This window comes from Rhinopithecus roxellana, chromosome 14 (assembly GCF_007565055.1).
Source record: "Rhinopithecus roxellana isolate Shanxi Qingling chromosome 14, ASM756505v1, whole genome shotgun sequence".
NCBI lineage: Eukaryota > Metazoa > Chordata > Mammalia > Primates > Cercopithecidae > Rhinopithecus > Rhinopithecus roxellana.
Genome location: NC_044562.1, coordinates 103528614 through 103554802, shown reverse-complemented (window position 1 = coordinate 103554802; position 26189 = coordinate 103528614). Strand labels below are relative to the sequence as shown.

The 26189-nt window shown below is 37.7% G+C and overlaps 1 protein-coding gene and 1 long non-coding RNA gene across 5 annotated transcripts in view; one reads left to right on the top strand and one right to left on the bottom strand.

The window, feature by feature from the left end:
- TANK (TRAF family member associated NFKB activator) overlaps nucleotides 1–18000 on the top strand; it is a 112019-nt gene extending 94019 nt beyond the window's left edge. For all 4 annotated transcript variants that reach the window (XM_010368006.2, XM_010368005.2, XM_010368003.2 and 1 more), the window contains exons 5-8: nucleotides 5765–5841; nucleotides 6474–6589; nucleotides 12815–13395; nucleotides 17166–18000. In XM_010368006.2, the coding sequence (XP_010366308.1) occupies nucleotides 5765–5841; nucleotides 6474–6589; nucleotides 12815–13395; nucleotides 17166–17342 (951 nt within the window). In that variant the 3' untranslated portion in view covers nucleotides 17343–18000. The remainder of the gene's footprint in view (nucleotides 1–5764; nucleotides 5842–6473; nucleotides 6590–12814; nucleotides 13396–17165) is intronic.
- Nucleotides 4619–26189, bottom strand: part of LOC104666031 — a 32777-nt gene continuing 11206 nt past the window's right edge. The window contains exon 4 of the long non-coding RNA XR_748491.2: nucleotides 4619–5332. This is a non-coding gene — a long non-coding RNA (uncharacterized LOC104666031). The remainder of the gene's footprint in view (nucleotides 5333–26189) is intronic.

Here is a 26189-nt window from a genome sequence, read left to right as displayed (position 1 = left end):
AGTAGTTAAAGCTACTGGGGCAGAAAGGCTTGTGTTCCAGTCACAGCTACTCCGTCTGCCAAACTATATACAAATTATTTGATCTCTTCAAAGCAAATTTTAAAATCATAATTAAGTACATAATTCAGAAGATTTTGTGGCTTGCCAGGTGCAGTGGCGTGCACCTGTAGTCCTAGCTACTTCAGAGGCTGCAGTAGGAAGACTGCTTGAGTCCAGAAATTTGACTCTAGTCTGCTCAGCATTGCAAGACCTCCATCTCAAAATAAGCAGATTTTGTGATTTAAGTTAAATAAGTAATACATGCAAATTGCTTAAATAATAGCTATTTTCAAGAAGATAGCTTCTGTTCTTCATGGTGTAGTGGTATAACACTAAATTTGTGGTTAAAGGATTTTTTCAAATCAGTTGATTTTTTCTTTTTTGAGACGGGTTCTTGCTGTGTTGCCCAGGCTGGTCTCAAACTCCTCCCTCTCAACCTCCCTAGTAGTTGGGATTACAGGAGCATGCCACCATGCGCAGCACGGATCAGTTCATTTTAAGTGTAGTATTTGGGGAAAGAGTGAAAGGAGTGTGAGAAATCTTAATTAAATTGGTCACTGAAGTTATGCAGTTTCCGTTTTACATTAAAAAAGCATCTCCACAAATATTTCTTCCCTTTAAAAAAATAAATTCAGAAAGATATATGCAAAAGGTACCTAATACAAAGTGAAAGACTTAGAAGACAGATAGTAGAAAAGTATTCATCTCATTCTACAAATTAACTTGGATAGAATTGAAATTACAGTAATTGTGGCAGTACTGGTAAAGGATTTTACCTTTTCTGAAACAATATGTTTTATTGTAGCATTGAATCAGTAGAGATTGTGGGGATGGGTTATGTTAAACCACAACCCAATAAAGAACTTGGAAGTAATTAGGGTGTTTAATTTTATTTTTATATTGTTTATTTTCTTGCCACTTCCTTCAGAACTCTGGGATGGATCCCATTTTACCCTGGAGTTGTTCCCACACTGGCAGTGGGTTTGCCTAGCACACTGTATCACACAGAACAGACAAGGCTCCTAGGATTTGTGTTTCTCTTGCTTTGCTAGATTTTCAGGAATGTTAATGAGAGTGAGAGAACCATAGATTTTATATGGCTATAAGTTCTTTTAGATTAAATACAATATTATATTTTTTTTAGCTTTTGTCTTCAAACTTTTATGTTACTATTCTTTTATGTTTATTCTTATCAAATATCTTTTTGTAATTTTTTTCTGGTCCTGTTTTATACCTTAATCTTTTTCTGTCTCCACCCTTTTTTTACTTTCTCCCTAATTCAGCTGTATCCAGTGCTTGACTTCACCATAACATCTTTTGTCTCAGTGTATGTAGACAAAAGATACCATATTTCATATGGTAATGAAATACTCAACCTCAGTTCCTCCTTTAACATTTCATTCTTAAATCTCAAAAATCTAAGTGACAAATGAATCTTTATTTTCAGTTTTTCTCCTACTACTTACTTTTCCTTTTTCTGTAATGAATTTTATCAAGCTAACATTTATACCTATTCCATAGTTTTATATTCCCTCTACCAATCCATCCCATCCCACCTTGGCTTATTTCTTAGTTTATATTGATCCAAGTAAGGATTCTTGTTTCTGCTTAAAAAGCGTATTTCTGTTTAGCCTCATCCAGAAACAAAATAAAACATTGACTACACTCAGTTGCCTGAGCTAGCTAAAAATAAATATTCCTTTGCATGCAAGGATCCTAACTAAAGTTTAAAGGAAGTCTTTGATATGAACACTGGAGTAAAGTGAAATATGTATCACTGAAAACGTACCTTCTTCACTTAATAGAAGCCTTTTAAAGTTTGGGTTTCTTACATACATATGAGAGAATATACATCTTGTTAAAGAGTTTAGTCAGAATTATCTTTAAAAATTCCATAACTCAGCTGGGTGCGGTGGCTCACGCCTGTAATCCCAGCACTTTCGGAGGCCGAGGCGGGCAGATCACCTGAGGTCAGGAGTTCGAAACCAGCCTGACCAACATGCCGAAACCCTGTCTCTACTAAATATACAAAAATTACCCAGGCATGGTGGCGGGCTCCTGTAATCTCAGCTACTTAGGAGGCTGAGGCAGGAGAATTGCTTGAACCCAGAAGATGGAGGTTGCAGTGAGCCAAGATCATGCCACTGCACTCCAGCCAGGGCAACAAAAGTGAGACTCTGTCTCAAAAAAAGAAAACAAAAATTCCATAACTCAATTTTATTTTACTGACTTTAATTGCTTAAAATTTTTAAGAAAAAATATGGTTTTGAATGATAATTTTTATTTCCTTTCTATCTTTCCAATTTTTTATAAAAGGAATAAAACAATTTCACTTTTAGTATCAACTGTAACAAAAGCAAGTGTTAAGGAAAACATACATTTCTTTGAGAGGTTGATATCTAACATCCCAGAATGCGAAACAAAAACATTTTTCATTATGTTTGCATCAAGAATAAAGCCTGGTTTGGACTAATGAAATATTAACCACTTTTTTTCTCCTTCTTAAATATCACTGCATATTCAACTGTCCCCTGAACATATATTTTTGATATAATACCCATCTATGAGAAGCTTAAATTGACTTACACTAAATCAAAATTCTCCCAATTCACATAAGAAATTTAAGGAAACATTTTACATCTTCCAACTGTTTCAGATGTGTTTATCTTAATGGATTTAGTTGAATGACTTACCCAGCGACATACTGGAAGTGTATATGAAAAGTATGATGTGTAAAACTCTTATTTCAGCATTCATTCCACAAGTTCAGCATTTCCAAACTAGTACTTGGAACAGTTTATGATGTTAAGTATTTTAAGTTTTAGTACCTCAAAATAAATTCATTTTTTGAATGATTTAATGCTTAAAATCTCCTAAAATATAATGTTCAAAATTCCCTTGCTTTCTTATTTGAAGTTATAACTTCGTCTTCCTGCAGTACAGAGCCCACTTGGATTATATTTGAGAATCGAAAGAAAAATACAAGTTATCCTTACTCTCTGAGATGCTCAACAAACTGATTAATCTTTATTAAGATCATGCACTGAAAAAGTCTGAGTTTCTGGAAAAGTGTTGAATTGCCATTGATTATACTAATCCTAAATCCTTTGAAAAATTAATGATTGTTTTCAGAAAGTTGTATCAGACTGCTATAATGGAAAATAGCATTAACATGTTATGCCCCATTGTAAATAAACCCAACTTCAAAATGTCTGTCAGAAAACTGTTTAGCTTTTTTTTTTTTCCAAGTAACATTTTAAGAGGTCCCTTTCTGAAAATTTTTCTTGGGTACTGGGAACTCAGAATTTTCATTTGAAATATATTAACAGGTTTATTTGGCATGAATGATAAAAGGTGCAGTGTATTGCCTAGTACAACCACTAATATTTTTTTCAATAACAATAAAAACAAAAATAATAGTAAGCAGAGCTGTGTTTCTAACCCCGAAGAAGCTGAAGACCTTAGTTTAGATACTTCATAGGAATTCCTTAAGGAGTCCTCCTTCACCTCCTGCCAATACACCCAAGGAATCTTTTCTTGATAAATTCACCCACATTAGTTATCAAATCTAAACATCACAGATTAGCATCAATTATTTACCAAGTGAGACAAAGGTTTGTCATTTTTTTCTTATCTTTTCCTTCAGTCCTCTTCATCCCCATTAGTTTTTTTTTTTTTTTTTTTTTTTTTTTTGAGACAGAGTCTTGCTATGTCACCCAGACTGGAGTGCAGTGGTACAATCTTGGCTCACTATAAGGAGGTCATTCTATTTAATCACTTATTTTATGGTTTGTTTGACCATATTAAATTGTCAAATACAAGTATTCTTTCTTCTTCTTCTTCTCCTCCCCCTCCCCCTCCTCCTCCCCCTCCCCCTCCTCCTCCCCCTCCCCCTCCTCCTCCTTCTCCCCCGCTCCGAGACAGTCTCACTCTGTTGCCCAGGCTGGAGTGCAGTGGCGCCATCTCAGCTCACTGCAAGCTCCGCCTCCCGGGTTCATGCCATTCTCCTGCCTCAGCCTCCCAAGTAGCTTGGGGCTACAGGCACCTGCCACCACGCCTGGCTAATTTTGTGTATTTTTAGTAGAGACGGGGTTTCACCATGTTAGCCAGGATGGTCTCAATCTCCTGACCTCGTGATCCACGCACCTCGGTCTCCCAAAGTGCTGGGATTACAGGCATGAGCCACCGTGCCAGGCCAAGTATTCTCCTAATATACCTCTTCTCTGATTTTGTTGATACAGACTTAATGATAAAATCTTTGAAAAGTTTGTTTCATATTTGTGGTATTCTGACCGGCTGGCTAGCTGTAAAATGTTGCCTTTCTTCCTAGTCCACACTAAAATCCATTGAGTGTTCTCATTGCACAAAACACCATAGAAAAACCTTGTCTACCACTTTAAAAAAAAAAAACTGTGAATGTGAAAATATCTTCTGATATGACTGCATTATAAAGCTCAGTACAGCAGTTTTAATCCAGAAGAATATATGACCTGAATGTTTGTCAAACACACGATATGCAGGCAGCAACAAAATAATCTTTATTTTCGCCTGACAATATAATGTATAAAATCACAAATTGTTTGTATTGGCAAGATTTTATTTTACTAATTTTGAGATACTATAAAAATAATACTCTCTATATATTTAAAGCATTTATTTAGAAAAAACTGGGAAATAAATTGGAGAAGATATTAATTTTAAGAAAAACAAACTGAAATCAAGTCTTTGTCTTAGAGAACAAATAAGACTGAAGAAATTGAAAGAAATATTTTGAAAAGCAAGAGTGAAGTACTTAAGTGATAAGACACAATGAAGTAAAGTCTTCCATTTTTAATAGCTACAATGACCTTAATTAAATAAAATCTAAATGTCACTAAAGATAGATATCCCCTGGTTTGGATTTGAAATTTAAGAACTATACAATTTTGGATGAATTATAACTTATGATTCGGTATTAGGATTCTTCAGATCTCTGGACTTGTCAGTTTATAAGCTTTAGAAGGTACACAACACTTTCTAGGTATGGTGTAAAATTTTTTAAATATTTAAGCCATAGAATACATTATTACAACATGTTCTTTAATGTTGATTTTTAAATGTCAGAATAGATGTAATACCAGTGTAAGCCACAGGGTGGGAGTGAAAGGCAAGAACAGGCAAGAACTTGTGTTGAAGCAGCTTAAATATATAATTGCACCATTTTATAAACCTTTTAAATGCTTGTTGAATTATAAGGAGCTGTAGCTTGGTTTTCTTTCTTCCTTTAATACAGCTGCATTCTTCAGCAAAGAATCTATAACAAAAGACAAACACATTAATTTAAATATATAGGCCATTTTTACTGAATATCAAAAGAAGTAAACACATACATTTTATTTCCCCCTAAGTTTCTGGGCATATGAAGTGCTTGGTGAACAGAGCAGCAATTTTGATCAGTAGTTGAATTTGAGAAATTTCTTAAATTACCAGTACTGGAAATAGTAATTGAAGTTGCCAGAAATATTTCATCTCTTCAGACTTTCCTCCTTCATTTTCCTTTTTCATTGATTTTTCTCATTTAAAGAAAAAAATCAATTGTATATTACATATAGGTCTATAAGCTGTCTCAAATTATTTTTCAATAGGAAAGGTAAATAAATTTTCCTTTGTGTTTTCTCTTTACTCGATCTCATTTGAATTTGGAAGCAATTTAAAGTAGTAATAGTAATCATTTTGTGTCTTTAAGGTAAGAAGACAAGAGGTTTCTTCTCCTAGAAAAGAAACTTCAGCAAGGAGTCTTGGCAGTCCTTTGCTCCATGAAAGGTAGTTCTACATCCTTTTTTTGCCAACTCTTAAAAATTATCAATACTGAAATATATTTTATATATTTTTTTAAGCTTTAACAATTGCAAAAAAATCGCTTTTTAGAATAAGTGGAAGTGACCATCCCCAGAGTCCTACATGTTAAAAATGACCTAAACAAGTCATGCAGTTAATAGCAGAGCTGGATCTAAAACTTGAATTCTCTAAAGCTCTACTATTTCAATAGACCAAGGGTTAAGGCTATATTTCTTTATATGGATGGATCCTAATGTGAACTTTACCAAAATAAGGAATATTTAATATTCTATTTAAGATGTTTGCAGAGAACAAAAGTCAATGCATTGAAATTTCTAATGTGAGAATAAGACAGCCAGCATTAAGTGTATATATGAATAAGTAGATATGCTAGACTATACTATATTTATGTATTAAAACTTTTAATTTATCACTTACTTTGTGCCTGGCCCTCTACAAACACAAGCTGGTTTTTGGGATATTGTCTAGGAATTAAAATTTTTTTTTTAACTTTTAAATATTTTGTGGCACATAAAATGGTACTACATAAGTTTGATTATTTAAAAAACTTGGAAATTATAGCTTTACATTTTAAAATGTTGATTTTTATTTTTTAGGGGTAATATAGAGAAGACTTTCTGGGATCTGAAAGAAGAATTTCATAGAATATGTATGCTAGCAAAAGCACAGAAAGACCACTTAAGCAAACTTAATATACCAGACACTGCAACTGGTAAGATTTAATTTAATTTACAATAATATTGATTTGATTGATTGAAATTGATTTCTTTTTGAATGTGAAAATATTCCTGAATGCCTATTAATTGTGTAGCATCTGTAATTTACCCCTCATCCACGTATATTTGAATGTGTACATGCTGTGTAAGTTCTGTAGTGTATTACATATGTATTTGTTGGTTTTTTTCTCTTTGTTGTATATGGTACTATATAGATTGAATTGAAAGACATAATTACTAATTATCTTAATGAGAAATCCCACCTTAAAAAATAAAAAATAAATATGGACTATATCCCTGAAAGTTTTCAGTTGTTGTTTGGGGGACTTATTAAACATTAACTCTTATGTGAATAAGCAACCTTGAAGCCACACTACCATATTATATGAGCTAAGTAAAATTATAACATCAGGTTTGTTTGTAACTTCTGCCTGAAAGTTCATTACATACACTATGGATAGATGTTTTTTTCTGTTGGTTTTTTTTTTTTTTTTTTAAATTAAATACAGGATCTTGCTATGTTGTCCAGACTGGAGTACAGTGGCTATTCACAGGTGTGATGGTGCACTACAGCCTTGAACCCCTGGGCTCAAGAATTCTTTGAACTCATTTGGTTCAAGAATAAAAATGTGACACTCAAATTTCCTGAGTGCTAGTCCTGTTTAATGCACAAAATATACATTTAGTATAAAATACAACTTAGTAGGAATGTTTGTTTTACACATGTGTTATAGTATGTTTTATAAATGCTCCACCCTTTCCTAAAACCTCAGACTGGCTTCCTGGTGTTTGCTTCAGTAGTTCTACATGAATAGCAAAATACAAGGGATTGGGTCTGGCAACCAAACACTTCTGCAAACAAAAGGAAGGTAAACTGATCATTTATAATGATAAATTCTCCTTTACCCTTGTGATTTGAGCTATTGTGCAGACAATTCCCAAGGGATGTGATTTACAGTTTTCACTCTGAGAGATGTAGTCTTGCTGACTAACACCCCTTTAATTAAAGATCACTTTCCATTTCTTGCAGCTCTTACATCTAGGCTATTTAAAATAATTTTATAGTGTAAATTCACTTTTTGCTACTACTACCATTTTATTTTCAGAAAAGTTACACAATGTGGTATTACAGAAGCAAAACAATCTTTGTAGATAGACATAATTTGTTTCTTTCTCTCCCTTCTCCCACCTCCCCAAAAACAACTCTTTTCTTCACCTGAATTTTTGTCATTTTCATGAGAAATTGATCTTTTGTATGAACTAAAGTCACTAGGTACCTCTGAAGTAAGTGAATTATTTCTGTTTAAAATATGCTAGCTATGGAGATGTAGTACCTAGAATTCATAAACATGCTTTTTTGAACATCAACATCTTTTCAAGGCATTATAATGGTGATATACTCTTTGTTACACAGAAAACTTACCTCATTATCAGTGGCTTAATACTTTGACCATTTTTAAATTGCACAGGTCTAAATCTGAGTATGTATCTGTCAACTAGAACACTGAGTGTTTAACTTCAATTTCTTCTCCACTAAAACTGCTTCCTGATGCTTTATTTTTATGCTTTATATTAACAGTGTCACAAATAATAAATATATTATTCTCAAAATATTTTGTGCTACAGACTCTAGTGAAGTTTTGCTGGGGTCCAAAGAGAAACCAAAATAAATATTATGCTCTGACAGTAGTATATCAAAAGGAGAAAGGAAAAAATATTTTTTGAAAAGATGCCTATTCATGGTTTCCAAGTATGTATGCTATACTGTATAAAAATATAGAAGAACTATTTCAAATATGATTTGCATAATATATCTGGGGAAAGGTATGTGTATTGTCCCTGTGTTATTTTGTATTAAAGTTTGATGTTTGCTTTTAAATAACCAGATGATTCATTTGAAGATACTGAGTTAGTAGAGTTTTTACATTTCCTTTTTATTATTACTTTGTTTTTTCTACTCATCTACATATGGCAATAGACTTGAGAAATGACAAACATAAAATGTATGTTTATCCATAGCTTCAAATAAAGTACTGTTTGGTTCAGAAAGGAGTGTCCAATTTCAGTAGAGATTAGGAAAGAAGAATATAGGATTAAGGGTAACAAACATCCATGAGAAGGGTGACAAACAACCATGAGGTCTTTTTCTTTTGTCAATATACTAAGTAATTATACTGAGAAGTAACTAAATGGATAGCCTATATTTAAAATTTAGAAATCTAAAAATGTTTCCCATTTTACTTTTTCCTTGCAAAACTAAGTATTCTTAAAATAGACAAAATAGAAAAGCTATTTGCTCACCTGATCATGTTTCTCAATATGGTGTCAGGATGACAAGTGCTTTCATGCATCTCTTTTGAGTTTTAAGTTGTCTCAGCTTAGATTTCTAGTAGCATTAGAAATCTAAGGTTTAAATTTTTTAATAGATATTAACTCTCACTGCTTGAGCAGATTAACTCAGATTATTTTAATGTGGCTGAGTTTTATGCCAGCTAGCTTTGCTGAAAGAAAATATCTGTTTTTTTAGAGCTGTTTGATTTCTCCACATTTTGTTCAAAGCTGAGATAGATCAACTGCTGGAAAAATAATTCAAAGCACATTTCTGTCAATTTGGGGACTTCTCTCTATATCTAGAAACCAACATGTTCAATTTAGCATAATGGTTCAGAGCACAAATCTAGAGTTAGGTCGCCTGGGTTCCAGTGGCAGATCTGCCACTTACTATTATAGTTGTGTGGCCTTTGAATTAACCTCTCCAACCAGTTGCTTCACATGTAAAGTGGGGATAATAATAGTGCCTACTTCAGGATTACTTTAAGTATTATATGAATTAATGTACATACAATTATTATAATAGTGCTTGCCATGTGGAAGTGCTATTAATGTTAATAGTCATTGCCATTAGCAGCAGCAGCAGATTCTTCAGCATTTACCTTGTTGTTCTCCTTGTGAAGATCATTTGATAAGTCTCTCCTCTTCGGGTGTTACAGAATCTGATTACCTCAACAGTTGATTTTCTTGATTTGTTATTTGCAAGTAGCAAATGTCATCTACAAAAACAGTACTGTTTCCTTGACTTTCCTACCACTTTCAAGTCTACTGCCAGGAAGAATGACTACTCGAGAGTTAATGGACTTTAAGAACCTCAGAGGCTAAAGAAATCCAGCTAAACAATTAAGCTTGGTCACAATTACTATAGCACTTCTAGTCACAGAATATCTGGTAAATGTTGATTATTATAGTAGGCTCTGTAAGGGAGAGATTACAGATTCATTCAGAATTCATTTGTTAGGGGCATACTACATGCCAGACACTGGGCAGGGGTCTGGAGTTAGAGGGAAACAAAACATAGTTTAAGACCTCAAAAAACCTACTTTAATGGGAGAAAGAGAGTTATACTTGGAAAAGCAGTCATGTGCCAAATGACATTTTCAGTCAACAACAGATTGCATATACAATCATGGCCCCATATGATTATAATGGGGCTTAAAAGTTCATATCAGCCCAGGCACAGTGGCTCACGCCTATAATCCCAGCACTTTGGGAGGCTGAGCTGGGCAGATCACCTGAGGTTGGGAGTTCGAGACCAGCCTGACCAACATGGAGAAACCCCGTCTCTACTGAAAATAAAATTAGCCGGGCATGGTGACTCATGTCCGTAATCCCAGCTACTCTGGAGGCTGAGGCAGGAGAATCACTTGAACCTGGGAGGTGGAGGTTGCAGTGAGCCGAGATCGCGCCATTGCACTCCATCCAGCCTGGGCAACAAGAGCAAAGCTCCGTCTCAAAAAAAAAAGAAAAAGGTTCATATCACCCTAGTGACATTGTAGGTAGCTGTTGTTACATTGTAGCACACTTTATTTTTTTTGTAAATTTAGTGTAACCTAAGTGTTCATAAAGTCTACAGTGATGTACAGTAATACTAGGCCTTCACATTCACTCACCATTCACTCACTGACTCAGAGCAACCTCCAGTCCTGCAAATTCCATTCATGGTAAGTGCTCTATATAGGCGTACCCATTTTTTATCTTTTATGCCATATTTTTACTGTACCTTTTCAGTGTTGAAATACACAGATACCATTGTGTTACCTACAGTATTCAGTACAGTAACATGTTGTATAGGTTTGTAGCGTAAGAACAATAGGCTATACCATATAGTGTAGGTGTGTAGTAGACGATACTGTCTAGGTTTCTGTAAGTACACTCTGTGATGTTTGCACAATGACAAAATTGCCTAAGAATACATTTCTCAAAATGTGCCATCGTTAAGCGACACATAACTATATAACAGAGTGTTTCAGTCCTCAGGGCATCCAAGAGTCATGGGAGAGTCATCCAGAGAAACTTATGTCCGAGCCAAGATATGAAGGACAAATAAGAGTTGGGCAAAGCGTGATGAGAGGGGACACTTCAGGCAGTCTGCACAGCATGTGCAAAGGTGCAAAGACAAGAGAGTGTGGCTATTTTGGGGAACTATACGAAGTTCATTATAGGCAGAGTATGGAGTGAAAGATGAGCATGGAGAGGTGACCGGGGCCAGTAATGAACAGTCGATAAGCCTTTTCTGAGATCTGAGGGGCTTGTAGAGCCATCAAAAGATTTTATTAGGAAGGTAACGTGGTCAGATTAGTATTTTAGAAAAACTACTCTGAGAACGAGGGATGGAGGGGAAGTTGCAATGAAGACAACATATTGGATATGAGACAAATTTAGAGGCAAGGAAGCAGTTTAAAGGCTGTTATAATAATCCAGTAAGAAAGGATGGTATGAAGAGAGGTATGAAGAGAGGTATAAAGAGAGGGAGTAAGTATACAACAAGATGAACCAAAGAAATTGGTTGCATTATACTACACATATCCAAACAGAAAAAAAATATTATATTTGAATGTGCTGTGGCAAAAGACAGAGAGGTGTCATGAGACTGCCAAGACCAAAGGAATATAAAGGAACTGACGTTTGTTAAGTGCCTACTAACCTGTACAGACACTTTGTATACCTTGTGTTCTGTATACCCTGTCTACCTAAATTTGCATCATTGGTAATGTCTCCATTTGTGAATGTTCAACAGTGCTGATGACAATCCTTAAAATACATGCATTACCAACTTCAGTGCCTTCTTTAAGGGACATTGTGGAGTTTAATTTGGCTTTTTCTAGTGTCTCAGAATCATCAAGATGGAGAGTACTTTGATTATTGTTTTTTTGTGTTGAGCACTCATTAGCCCTGTATTAGACTGTAGTGTTTTCTAAGTTCTTGTATCAGCTTTTTTGTCTTTCCTGTCTTTTCCTATGCTTTTAGTTCCTGTTGATATCTATGTCTGCCTTTAGCAACTCATATTCCCTTTTAATTTGCTGTTTCAAAGCAGCTATGAGCTAGGGAAATACCATCAGGTTTGTTAGAATAAATCTAAAATGACAATAAGAATAAAATTCACATATCTGTGAACCGTGTGGCTCTAATTCTGGCTCCTCAGAAGCTCTACTTTCCTTCTGGCTTTTGACTGTGTCCTAGAAAGCTGAATTTGTTGGATAAGTGGCTCTAGTTAAATGAGCTACAGAGGCTATGTCATCTACCAGATATTTACCTGTTATTTACAGAGGTCTTTTTTAAAAAAAGATATAAGATGAGAAAATAATCTATTCATCCGCAGTTTTCTTAACATGCATCACAATGTTTCATCCTTCCTTTGCCTTCACTGTCTTCCTTTTCCCAACTCCTGCAACCACCAGTCTTCACATGGATTATTGAGAGCAGACAGTGGCTAAACTGATTAGTGATATACTTGGTTAGACAGTGACAATAATAAATGACCTAATTTTAGATATACCTAGTAAGATTTTCCCTTTTAACAACTTATTTGTCTAAGCAAACACAGTTATAGCTTCCGTTACTGACAAAAATGTTTAAATGTATACACTACAAGCAAATGTTTTTAAGCTTGGAGCAGTGTAACTGAACAAGATGCAAAGCTTACAGCAAAAGACCTAGGAAAAGACAAAGTAGTTAAATTGCAACTAATAAGCTGTGTTTCAGTTCACCCGCTGGAGACTGCTAATATTCTGTGTAAGATGGTAGCAAATTTTAATATCCCAGTTGTCTTCATTTGCTATAAAAACCAATAGAAAAATAATAATAATAATCTGTCCAAAGCTGATTGAACAGATTTTTTTTTTTAATGATTTGAATGTGACTGTTTCTCTTTTGTGTTCTCCCTGCAGAAACACAGTGCTCTGTGCCTATACAGTGTACGGATAAAACAGATAAACAAGAGGCGCTGTTTAAGCCTCAGGCTAAAGATGATATAAATAGAGGTGCACCATCCATCACATGTGTCACACCAAGAGGACTGTGCAGAGATGAGGAAGACACCTCTTTTGAATCACTTTCTAAATTCAATGTCAAGTTTCCACCTATGGACAATGACTCGACTTTCTTACATAGCACTCCAGAGAGACCCGGCATCCTTAGTCCTGCCACGTCTGAGGCAATGTGCCAAGAGAAATTTAATACGGAGTTCAGAGACAACCCAGGGAACTTTGTTAAAACAGAAGAAACTTTATTTGAAATTCAGGGAATTGACCCAATAGCTTCAGCTATACAAAACCTTAAAACAACTGACAAAACAAAGCCCTCAAATCTTGTAAATACTTGTATCAGGACAACTCCGGATAGAGCTGCGTGTTTGCCACCTGGAGACCATAATGCATTATATGTAAATACCTTCCCACTTCTGGACCCATCTGATGCACCTTTTCCCTCACTCGATTCCCCGGGAAAAGCTATCCGAGGACCACAGCAGGTAACTGTTTTGCGTTAACAAATATATTATTATGTGTGAACACACATTTTGCCATACATGCACAGATATGCATCTCTTTTACGTTATCAGACATCCTTTTTAAACTACTGACTAGCCAAAGTTAGGGGTTTCAGAAAAAGAAGTCCTATAATAAATGACATGAAATTAGAAAAGCTGAATATGGTAAAACTATTGTAAAGTACCTTAGAATTTATGTCATTTAAAAATTCATGTTAAGCCTTTTCCATATCTATTGTGGTGTCACTTTCTTAGTTCCTTATTCAAAGCTTGTTTACTCAGGATTAATGAGATTATTACATTTCATAGTGTGAAACAAATGCTGTTTTATTTAATAGTTTGTGTATATCATATTCATCTTTATAAGAATTCACGATCTTAAGTAAATAATTGCATCTTACATTCCTATTTATCAACATAAGTGAACTATCTTTCAATGAATACTTCTACTATATCCTCAGTTATATAGTACATAGATCTGTAGGGTTTAGTTTTGGTTTTGTTTGCTAATCTGGAAATGAACATGTAGCCTAGTATATTTTTAAAATAGTCTCTGCATGTGTATGATATCAGATATTTTATTTAATGTTTCTAAATCTCACAGACTTATATCCCCCAAACCACTCCTGCCCTCCCTTTTAGATTTAAGTTCTATCACAGAATGAATTCTTTTAGTTAAAAAAAAGTTTAATGTCTGAAAGCAAATGAAAACTATAAAATTTTTACAAAAAACAGAAACTTACGAAAATAGATTGATGTAAATGTCTATGTAACTTGCAAACATTTGTCTGATTTCTCTTTGCCTTGAGATTTTTTTTTTTTAAGTTGTTAATACCCTTTTGCTTTAAGTACACTTATAGGTTATAGACTTAAATCAGCATGCAAAGAAGGCAGTTGTCAAGCTGTGGTATATTTTAGTAGTGGGAAAAACTAGGCATGGCTGACAATAAGTTTTAATTATAACCTCACTTATGTTCTTGTTCATTATACTTTATTTCACATCATAGTCTCTGTTATAGTTGCTACTAAATGAAACAAATTAAACAATTTCATTTATTGCAAGTAGAATTCCTGTGGAGCTGTGAAGTGCATCAATTCTAATGCTTGTTACTTTTTTCTCTATTATATGTCTTGCTTGTTCTTTTACTAGTCTGTGCATTCATGTTTCAGTAGATGGCACCCTGCATTGTACATTTGCTTTCTATACTACAGCAAGGGAAACAGCTGGTATGTGATTACAACTTGATGGAAAAGTATTCAGCTTAAAAAATTCAGGAGAATTAGTGTTGAGTTGTCACAAGACATGGGGCATAAGGTTAGATAATTGATATTTTGGCAGAAAAAGCAAAGAAATTAGTTTGTTTTGAAGACCATGTTACAGTTTAGGATGGAAAGAATACTTCTTAAAGTGAGTTTTTTAAAAAACATTTTAAGCTATTTTATTTGTATTAATAAAGCTGGTATTATACAAGCTAGTATAAGTACAAAATTCCTGAGTTGGGCCAGGTACGGTGGTTCATGCCTATAATCCCAGCACTTTGGGACGCTGAGGCAGGAGGATTGACTGAGCCTAGGAATTTGAGACCAGCCTGGGCAACATAGTGAGACCTTGTCTCTACAAATACGTATAGATATATAGATATTTGTAGCTGGTTGTGGTGGCATGCGCCTATTGTCTCCAGCTACTTCGGAAGCTGAGGTGGGAGGATTGCTTGAGCTAGGTAGTTCGAGGTTGCAGTGAGCTGTGATGGTGCCATCACACTTCAGCCTGGGTGACAGAGCAAGACCCTGTCTCAAAATAATAATAATTTTTTTTAAATCCTGAGTTGTTTGTAGATAGATAGTAACAAAGAGAAGTGAAATTTTTGACTGCATATTTTAAAATTTTACTTTATATCAATCATTACTACTAAACATCTATTTTATATATTAAGCTATCATAACCAAGACTAAAGTGTATCAGATTATTATTGTTCTATGTGATTTTCTTTTTTACTTTGCTGAGTCAGTGAGTGGGATCCCAACTAAATTCTATGAAGAGATCAAATCTGAACTAAAAGTTCTTAATAGAGAAAAATGAATATGGACTTAATAGGTAAATTGGGAGCAGAAGATTGGCTTACCAAATTTAGAAGCTAAATTGCTTCTGATTTAATTTCTTGCTATTTTATATAAATAAGGACTATCTTTAATAATTTTTATTTCTGGCCATATCAATTTCCCATTACAGTGATTTGTACTTTTTTGTTTAAAACTGAAAACATTAAAATTAGAATCAAGTTAACTCTAACTAGATTTTTGCTTGTATGCTCACAATTTTTACTACTTTTACCAAAGAAGTTTTTCCAAAGAAAGTTATTTTACCCTAAATTTTATAACATTTGTTTTAAATATTACTATGTTTGTAATAAAATTGACATTTCTTATGAAAGGAATTGAGTCAGCATTATTATAAGTCCTCCATACTGATATTTGAATGTATCTGGGTGCCTAGACAGACGTTGTATATTTACACCAATTGTACACAGCTGTCCATTAAACTGTTTATAAGAAGACAGTGATGTCGTGAAACCCAAATGCTTCCATCAGTAATATACTGTTTATGTAAATGATTGGTTAACCAGAATGAAAGAAGTTAGGGGAAATAACAGTAACACTTGTCAGGTGCTAGACTAGGCTGTGTGACTTTAAAAACATATTAGTAATAGGAGGATAAGGGGTCTCTTTAAATTTGACTTTATTAGGTGATTCTTCTTAAAATATCAGAATTTAGCTGTGTCAGAGTAATTTACCTGTGTCCACATAAGAAAGAAATTTTTAAAAATAATTTGTTTTACACAATTCAAGGAAATATTTTCCAGTTAACAAACATCTATTGTGTAGCTATCATTAAGCCAAATGCTATTTCTTGTCCTTCTAGAAGTTTAAAAAAAAAAGAATAAATGCAGTAATGAAAGGGTATTTATGTGCTGGTTATAGTGGAGGTGGTTCTGTTAGATTATGACTTGCCATAATTCTTTAACCAGGCAGCTATTGACAAGTTTCACTTTATTCAGCCACAAGAATGAGTAAGGCCAAACTACCTATTATATAACAGAAGCAAAGTAAGAAGTCAAAACACTGCATGTGTTAGATTTTGTTGAATGATTAAGTATGTATTTGCATTTTTAAAAACAAATAAAAGATAACTGATTGGTGAAATTTGTTCAATAGTTTAAAAGGAAAATTTTCTTTTTAAAAATCAAAATAACGCTGATTCATGTATGATGTATTCACTGTACTTGCTTATAAACAATAGTGAAATTGATTTTGAGTAAGACGCAATGCACACACACATCATATCTTGTGTACTGTGTAATTAATAAAGCCCCTTTAAGTTAAGGTTTTTATTGTAAAAAAGAAAAGATAGAATTTAATTTAAAAGACCAGAGTATTAACTATTGTTCCAAAACTACTCCTGTTGTGATCATTGGGTATTAAAAATTGCATGCTAAAGCTGCAATCTTTTTAAATATGACAAAATGCATGTGTGTGTCCCAAGTGACTTTTAATCAAAGTTTAGTTGTCCCCTTTATGAAACCAAGAATTGAGTCATGTCCTCATGCTAACTTCATGGAAAAGTAATTTGCTTTTATATTAGGGAATTAAATATGTATGCTCATACATAACTCATTCAAAAATTCAAATTTGAAGTCCAGTGCTATTTGAATTTAAACGTAAGTAACAGAGATATTTTTGTTTGTTTCCTACAGCCCATTTGGAAGCCCTTTCCTAATCAAGACGGTGACTCGGTGGTACTAAGTGGCACAGACTCAGAGCTGCATATACCTCGAGTATGTGAATTCTGTCAAGCAGTTTTCCCACCATCCATTACATCCAGAGGGGATTTCCTTCGGCATCTTAATTCACACTTCAATGGAGAGACTTAAGACACATTTGAAAACAGATATACCAAGTTCTATGTGATGATTTGGGGTTTGTAATACTATAAATACTTGATTGTAAACTAAATTCAAGATCATTTATAGGAAAATCTAGTTTCACAGCTATTTGAATTGTTTTCTTGATTTACTGTATAACTCTTTCATTTTTTTTAAAAGATCATTCTATTCTTTCAAGGAGAAATAAGCCTAAAAGAAGAAAAACAAAACAAAAAAAATCTGCAGAAAACTGTAATCCTTTGTATTCATGTTTACAGTGCTATTACTATAATTCAAAATTATATATGTGACTTAGTTATATAATCATAATTTATGTTTATTTCAGATATCTAAGTTTATTGCTTGGATTTCTAGTGAGAGCTGTTGAATTTGGTGATGTCAAATGTTTCTAGGGTTTTCTTAGTTTGTTTTTATTGAAAAATTTATTTATGCTATAGGTGATATTCTTTGAATAAACCTATAATAGAAAATAGCAGACAACATAAACATCTTTGTAAATATCAAACCTAATACATTTCTTGTCCAGTGATAAAACAACTGGTAGAATTATTTAAACACTTAAGATTTTTAAAATAATATACATGGCTTTAATTTTACTATGTGTATAGCGACATGATGAAATTAAATAAATATTAAGAGGTACTTATGTTGTGATCAGTAGTGTGTCCTTTGTTCCTGATATAAAAAAAAAAAACAAAAAAAGGAAGGAATCACATTTTTAGGGAAGTTTATAAAATTCTTGTTTTCGTTTCAGTAACCTAGTAGAAAGGTGATGACCAGATTTGGTGACATTTATTAACAATTAGTGAATCACTTTGAATTTTAGAATTATTTTTCAAATTAAACTTTCTAAAGAAACATTTGTTTTTAATGGGAGCAAATCTAAAACCCTGCAAGGACTATCCATATTTGTTAACTTAGATTAGAAATGTTCATATTCTTGTTGAGAAATTTGTTATTCATTGTTAGCAGCCTGATTGATAGCCACTGAAAGACATTTGAGAGAGTGGATACCAAATTCAGAAGGCTGCAAAATCTGTTTAAAATGAGACTTCCCTTTCATTTTTATTCCCTATGATTCTCGCCTTTTAGGTTTCTCTTTTCCCCTGATTCTAAAAAGTGTTTAAGGTATGGCTTCCATTTTATGAAGTAAGCATTGATTTGCAACCCTCAAAAATTTAAGCCTTCTTGAAGCAAGTGCTTTAAACTGGAGGGTGTGGGATGGGGGAATTTGAGCAGACCTCTGTGCCACAGTGAAGAACTTTAACTTGTGGAAGAATGAGAGTGGTGCCTCGACTTCTCCCGGTGCCAAGCACATCATGTTGACATCTTCCTCACCAAGGTGACAGCAATTATTAGGTATTCACTGCGAAGGGTTCTGAGGCATGTACATCTTTCTTTCATTGCCACTAGGGCTGAATGGAAATGCCTAGACAATTATCCAAGTTTCTTCCCTTCCCCCACCTCCCGCCCACCCAGCCTCCCCTCTCCACACACACACACACACGCACATACAAAATTAAAAATAAAAACTTCCCAGCGTGTACCAGCCAGAATATACCACTGTACCTATCTCGTGAAAGGGGATTCTTTTTTTCCCCTGTCCTTTTCTAGATGGGAAGACTTCCTCTCAACACAGTTGACGTCTACTAAGTGCTTGCTGACAACCACAGGAAAGTCTATGGCCCAGAAAGTGACTCAGTGCACTACTGACCTTCCTCTCCAGCCCATCCTTTCCCCGCCCCCACCACTTTTAGCAGGACTAGCAAACTCGGTTTTCTTTTGGGTTCCAGCGGCACCCTAAGCTCCACGTTGTGAGGGACAGAGACCCTTTGGGGCCACAGGAGAGGCGGCCTGGAGAGCAGCCCCCGCCCTGCTCTACATAGGGAGCGCGGGCCACCGCTCTAAAGGTGGAGTGGGCACCCGCCAGGTCTCTCCCTCTGTCTCATGACTGAGTCGTGCAGGGGCTGCTGGCTTTTGGCATCTGCTAAGCGTGGCCGGGTAAGAACAGCTCCCAGGTAAAAAAGCTGCACACGCGAAACGCCGAGTCTGAAAAAACCACCCCCGCCGAGGCGAGGCAGTTGTGAGCGGGATGCCTGAGAAGTGGGAGGTGAATGTCCTCGGGAGGGCCCCCCCGGTGCAGCTTTCCCCGGAGGCTGAGGCTGCTGCCAGCGGGGACATCTGCTTTCTTACACTCCAGCCTGGCTCACCCCGCCCCCTCAGCCCCGGGTTGCGTGGTTATTTTACCAACACGGAGGGAGGGAGAACTCTAGGAGGTAGAAAAGGGGTGGATGGAAGCTTATAAGATTTTCTTCCCACTCCTCGTCCTCTCCTTTCTTCACATCTTTTAACCTTCAAGGTAAAGAGTTTAGGAAACAATAAGCGTGTCCGCCGGCTCGCCGACCCGCCTTTGGCTCGCCGGGGCTCTCGGGCGCGGGGCCTTGCCCCTCTCCATCCTCCCCAAGTACGGGCCGCGCTTCGGCGGTTCGGCTGGGCGCAGGGGCCGGCCGGGTGCGCCCAGCCTGTGGCGCCTCCTCTCCCCGGCTGCTGCCTCGACAGCTGCTTGTAGCTACAGTAATTAGACTGTCAGTGCTTGTTAGAGGAGAGAAGGGAAAACACGCTTCTGACAGCAGATTCCAAGACTCCCCAGTTTGTTAATTTCTAAGAGATCTTTAAAGCATTAATTGAGGTCTCCCCAACTCTCCCCTCCCGTCCCTCTCCGCAACTCCTCCCTTCCCAAAAATATCTTTAGGAGAAGCGAGTTCTCTCGGCGTGGAAGCAGTGTTTCCCGCAAAACTGCCAGCCCGCCCCCGGCTCACGCACAGACACCCAATTTCCCATATACAGATAAATGCACACATGTATACGCGGAAGGTTAACTCGGCGGAGGACTCGCCCAAATAGGCACCGGGATTGCATTTAAAATAATAATAAATAAATAAATAAATAAACTAGGAAGGAAAGCGGGGGGAGGGGAGCAGAAGTCGGGAAGAAAAGAGAAAAGCAGCAGGCTGATTACGAGGTGTCAAAACTGCCAGGAGCAAGAAGGTGATAGCAATCAGGGGTGAGAAGAGTGCGGCATTCGTGCGGGGCAACTAATTATCCGTCTCATTTGAGAAGAGCAGCATTTGAGGCAGCAGCGTTCGCCTGCTGAACGGTGACAGATTGGCGCGGAGGAGAGGGGAGGTGTTAAAACAATGGAGCCCGGCGCGCGAGCGCTGCTGCATGCTAATCAGCCCTCCCTCCGCCTGCCTGCCGCGCTCCCTCCTTCCTCGCGGCCTCCCTCCTCCGCGCTCCCTCCTCCCGCCTGCGGCGCTCCCTCCTTTCCAGCGGGCCCCGCGCCGCCGCCGCCACCCGCTTCCTGCTCCCTCGCTTTCCCGCGCGTCCTTCCCGCCGCTGGCGAGTGGAACACAGCCACCGCCAGTGAGTCCCTAGCGGGCCGGGAGCCCCCGCGCGGCCCTCCGAGCCGGCCTGGCGGAGCGCAGGCCCGCGCGGGTTCGCCCGAGGGCTCGGTCGGCACCGCGCGCCCACTCCCCGGGGCGGTGGGGCGAGGACCCGCCCTCCAGGATCCACGTCTTGGGGAACAGGCCGAAGAGCCCCATTCTCACGCCCACTCGCTTTCTGGTGAATCTAAGCGTCGGCCAGCGAGTGCGGGTGGGTCCAGGCGAATTCAGAAAGGGCTAGGGACAGCCAAGGCTGGAAAGAGTGGCAGGGCCACAAAGGCCAAGAAGGGTTCCAGGACTGACCGCAGATCCCCTGCCCTGCCCCGCCCCGCCCCAGCGAGGCCGCCACCCCGAGGCCTCCAGGCGCCCCCAACCCGCCCTGCAGCGGCCGCGCCCCGCTGGCCTGCGGCGAGTCGGCGAGGTCAGCACCCCACTGCAACGCTTCCCGCGCTGCGGCCCTTAGACCCCTGAAGCCCCTCTTTCAGTAGAGCGACCGGTCCACGGTTTAAATGATCGCTGCGAAGACACATAAAGGGCCTTAACATTAGCCGTGCTTCCAAGGCCTGACCTCCTGACCCCAAGACTTTACTAAGGGGCCGTCTGCGCCTCGAGAGTTCCCTCGAAAGGCCGTGGTGGGGACAGAAGGTCCTGGAAAGAAGCGGGCCGCGCTCCCCCCTGCTGCGGAGACTGCGGGGTAGATGGGGGCAGGAGCAGATCCGGAGGCCCAGGTCCCCGCCTGGCCGCTCTGTTCTATACTCTGGCCTGAGAGAAGCTGGTCAAAAACAGCAGTGCCCTGGCCGCCCCTCCGACGAAGAATCCATCGGAACCCGAGTCTGCTGAAAGAAGCCTTTGGTACCTGTTGATGCAGGCGGGGACCTGAGATTTGATACAACCTCCTGTTACTTTTTGACTGTAAAAGCTGATTATTGCGCTTAAAAGACACTTTTATTCCTACCATTAAAATATTTTTACTGTTACGGTTTACATAAACTATCCTTATAAACATCATAAAACTTCCTTCCCCGTAAGCCGTGGATGGACCGCCAGAGTAACCAAATACCTGTGCAGTGTAATTGTTTCGTCTACTGACCCTTATCTTTGCATAACTTTATACACACCATTATTCCTTTTTAAAAAATCAATTTAAAATAAGGTTTGCTAAAGCTCAGTCATATATACACAAAGGTTTCATTTATATTATTCTGCTTTGTAATATCCTAAAAGTACACAAAAATGAAATTAAAATGAGTAAATTTTGTTATTTTTATACCATACTCATTGATTCTAGTCATGTGAAAAACTATACAAGTGCACAGAGTGAATCATTTTTCCTTTTAGAATATGCCCAGGCATACCAATAGAGTAGCTGAATGCAAACTTCAGATCTACTAAAATCACACAAAATGATTTAAAGTTTTTAAGTTGAAAAATCTTAGAAGAGTTACATAAAGGATTTTGTGTAAGTAAATGTTAATGCTTTCTGCTTTCCACTCTTTGGAAAACTACTAAGCAGGCCTCTGCCCTTGGCGTATTATATAGACTTTTCGGTGCTACAGTATTAGCTGGCATTTGGAAAATTCCCTTGTGTCTGAATCTGTTAAAATAGCAACCTATCTATCAGCAAAACAAATTTTAACTTTATATTTATTCATGTAAACATGGAGATTCAGATGTTCCATCAGCATCAAAATTAAGTAATTTATTAACTATTCACCAGCCTTTGCTTCATTAACCAATTCTATAGAAGTAATGTCTCTCTAAAGCTGTGAATCTATAGAGCTCAAATAAATGTAGTTCAATTCCATGTTGTTATGTATCTCACCAAATTATTTATTTTCCAATAACTTGGTTTTTATAGGCTTAGTGTAATTTCCTCTCAATATACAGACCTCACAAATTTGCATGACTGTTTTAACGGTGTATTTACAGATAAGTTTTTATTTGCACATAAGGACAAAAAGGTGAAGTGAAATTTGGTCCCAATGGAAACCTGTTAGGTTCCCTGAACATATGGCTCATTGGGCTGTTACTTCCTTTTTGAGATCATTTTCCAAGATTTTTTAATATATACATCAATTTGACACCAGTTATAAAGAAAATATATTGGCTTTGAAGATTCCTCCACCTGGGGCGTATCTCTTAATAACACACCATGTAGTCAGGTGTACCTCTGAATGTACAGGTTTCCTGTCTCTGAAAACAGGGCATAATTTGAAATCAGTCAGAGCTGCCAGTTGATTTACACTGTCTTCGAAATTAGGTAGTCTTTGGATTCTTAGAATGCCACATTGATTTGATTTATACAGTTTAGGGGTGACTGACTAAAACTCTTTTTTGGAAGGCTGTGCATTTGGAATCCACAGTATTACAATGATTTCTCTCAGTAGATACAAGTGATGTAAGTCTCATTTGTTGAAAGTGGGTGGTGCCAGCTTAAGACTTAAGGGGAAAATCACAGCACTTTGAAAAAGATGTAAATGTTCAATTGGTATAAAAGGGGAAAAAATTGTGCTAAAACATGTGCCTATTTCCATTATGCTTAATTTACTATTCAAAACAAGTTTTTCCTAATAAGCTCTATTGTTTCTTTCTGTTTTGTAAAATTTAATATGTGTGAGACAAAAACCAGATTCAGAATGTGAATGAAGTCTGTTTAGCCAAAGATTGTGGGAGCTTACAGTTGAAGAAGGCCTCAAATTAAAAGAAACATCACCTTCTATCACCGAAAAAATACAAAGAAGCAAGTTTCTTGGGTCATTTCTAGAACCAGTTCCTAGATTGCCAACTTCCTCCATCCTCAGAGCTCCTCATGGATGAATTCACACACTTTAAAGTGCACCAAGCACTAGAATATTCAGAATGATTATGCCACGTTTATTTACTGCATAGCTGTAGCTTTCATCTTATTGTAGTCCTCTTTTTTCTGAAGTATCAATCCCATAATAGGACTGAAGGAAGTTCTCAAACATGTTATCCCCTTGTCTTGCCTATACAGGGTATGTCTGTCTCAAAGTCACTCACACATCTCCGGAGAATCTGCACCTGATTATGCAACCCTTTGACGTTTAACCCATCTCCCATGGTTGAATGTCCCCTTGGAATCTAGAAGGCCTGGATATCCTGGCACTTGCCCATGTGTCCTTTGTTGTTTAGAGCTTATTAGGAAAAACTTGTTTTGAATAATAAATTAAGCATAATGGATATTGTTAATATCCTTTGGAAGGAGTGTACAAATAATGACTTCTCGCTTTAAAATAATTCAAGGAATAGTTGTTTTTAAAATAAGAAAATATTGGTTGGGCGTGGTGGCTGACACCTGTAATTCCAGCACTTTGGGAGGCCGAGGCAGGCAGATCACTTGAGGTCAGGAGTTCAAGACCAGCCTGACCAAGAGATGGAGAAACCCTGTCTCTACTAAAAATAAAAAATTAGCCAGGCATGGTGGCATATGCCTGTACTCCCAGCTACCAGGGAGGGTGAGGCAGGAGAATCGCTTGAACCTGGGAGGCGGAGGTTGCAGTGAGCCGAGATCGCGCCATTGCACTCCAGCCTGGGCAACAAGAGTGAAACTCCGTCTCAAAAAATAAATAAATAAATAAAATAAGAAAATATTAAAGACTGCCTAATTCAGCTTTCTTTTTGTGTGGACAAAACAAACAATAAAAAATACCCCACTGTATCTAAGGAGAATAAATGAGTCCCTCACACCTACTCAAATAGTTGGAACTCAACTCAAGCTCTCCTGTCTTTTTCAATCTATTGTTTTTTCCATGACCAACTCCTACCTCAAATAAAATATAGTTTTTCACTGACTTTGTACTTTGTTTCAGAGGAAGCCTAAGTCCTACCCGAAGTCTTTTTACACAAAAGAATGAACCACAGAGAGAGGAGGGGGCCTGACATTACCTGACACTGGAGTGGGGTTTATATTTAAAGGTTGTTGGTCAGGTGAGGTGGCTCACGCCTGTAATCGTAGCACTTTGGGAAGCCAAGGCAGGCGGATCACCTGAGGTCAAGAGTTCGAGACTAGCCTGGCCAATGTGGTGAAACCCTGTCTCTACTAAAAATACAAAAATTAGCTGGGTGTGGTGGTGCATGCCTGTAGTCCCAGCTACTCGGGAGACCGAGGCAGGAGAATCGCTTGAACCTGGGAGGCAGAGGCTGCAGTGAGCTGAGATCGCGCCACTGCACTCCAGCCTGGGGGACAAAGCCAGACTCCATCTTAATCAATCAATCAATGTTGTCAATTTATCACCACTCTGACAAGGGCCCCAGTCCATTTCTGCTTGGAAAAGAGGCACTTTAACCCACTGGGTGTTGAGCATCTCTCTGGCCTGCTCCAATGAGGGAAGAGCAAGTCATGGAACATATTTTTGTAGACACAAACTAACATGAGAGAAGATAAAAAATGATTCGTACCTCTAGAGTATGGAGTTAAACTTACCATAACTGCCAAACCACAGTGCTAAGTTTTTTAACTGTGAATTCTAGGTTAGAGTTTGTCTGGGGGAAAAAAAATAGCTAACCAGCATGAACTGGAAGTGAGCTCATGTATTTTCTAAAACTATCGATCTGGAACTAAAACATTCTCTAAACCAACCAAATACTTCATTTGGCCTTCACTGTCTGGAGATGGCTGTGCAGCTCAGAAGGAGGTCTCGGCCTTATATTATCTTCCCCTGAGAGTGTTGGTGAATCAACTCTGAAAACAGCACTCATTAGACAAATAGTTTCTCCATTTGCAGCTGTTAAATAGCTCTACCCGCCAGTGATAAAGGGGCATCCTGTGTGGGTGTATTCAGACCACTTCAAGCAACTGGCTTAAAAGGAAGGCTAGCTCACTGGGGATCCAAAGTATCAGTAAGGGTGATAAAGCTTGCTTGAAAAAGCTCTCTCTAACTGGGGCTGGGGAAGCAATGCAAGCAGCAGGCTTCCTCCAGAAAGGCAGCCTTCTGACTCCTCACCCTCTCACACACACTTCAATATGCAAAGACCCACTGTTTTGTTGCGTTTTTCCTGAGGTTTTATCATTGACATTGCAAAAGCCTTTTCCTTCAGCATCTGCAAGACCCTATTTCATGAGATCTATTTCTAAGTTAAAGCCTTTCATACATTTCAAAGCAGACTTTGCCTTTAAAGTTCTCAACTCTTTTTTTCCAAAATAAACTAAATACCAATGGGTAACGTGGCTCTATAGTCAAGGTTTAGAAAAAATATACGCACTAATGCCGGCATGGGAACCACTGTAACTGACATTCCACTTGCAGACATGCTAGGGTACGCTCTCTCGGCCAGGGATGGAGGGTTTCTGTGGGCCAGACCCAGTCTGCCAACCTTAGGAAAGGAACCCGGCTCCATTTCCTAGTGAAGTGGCAACAATGACTGCCACTTC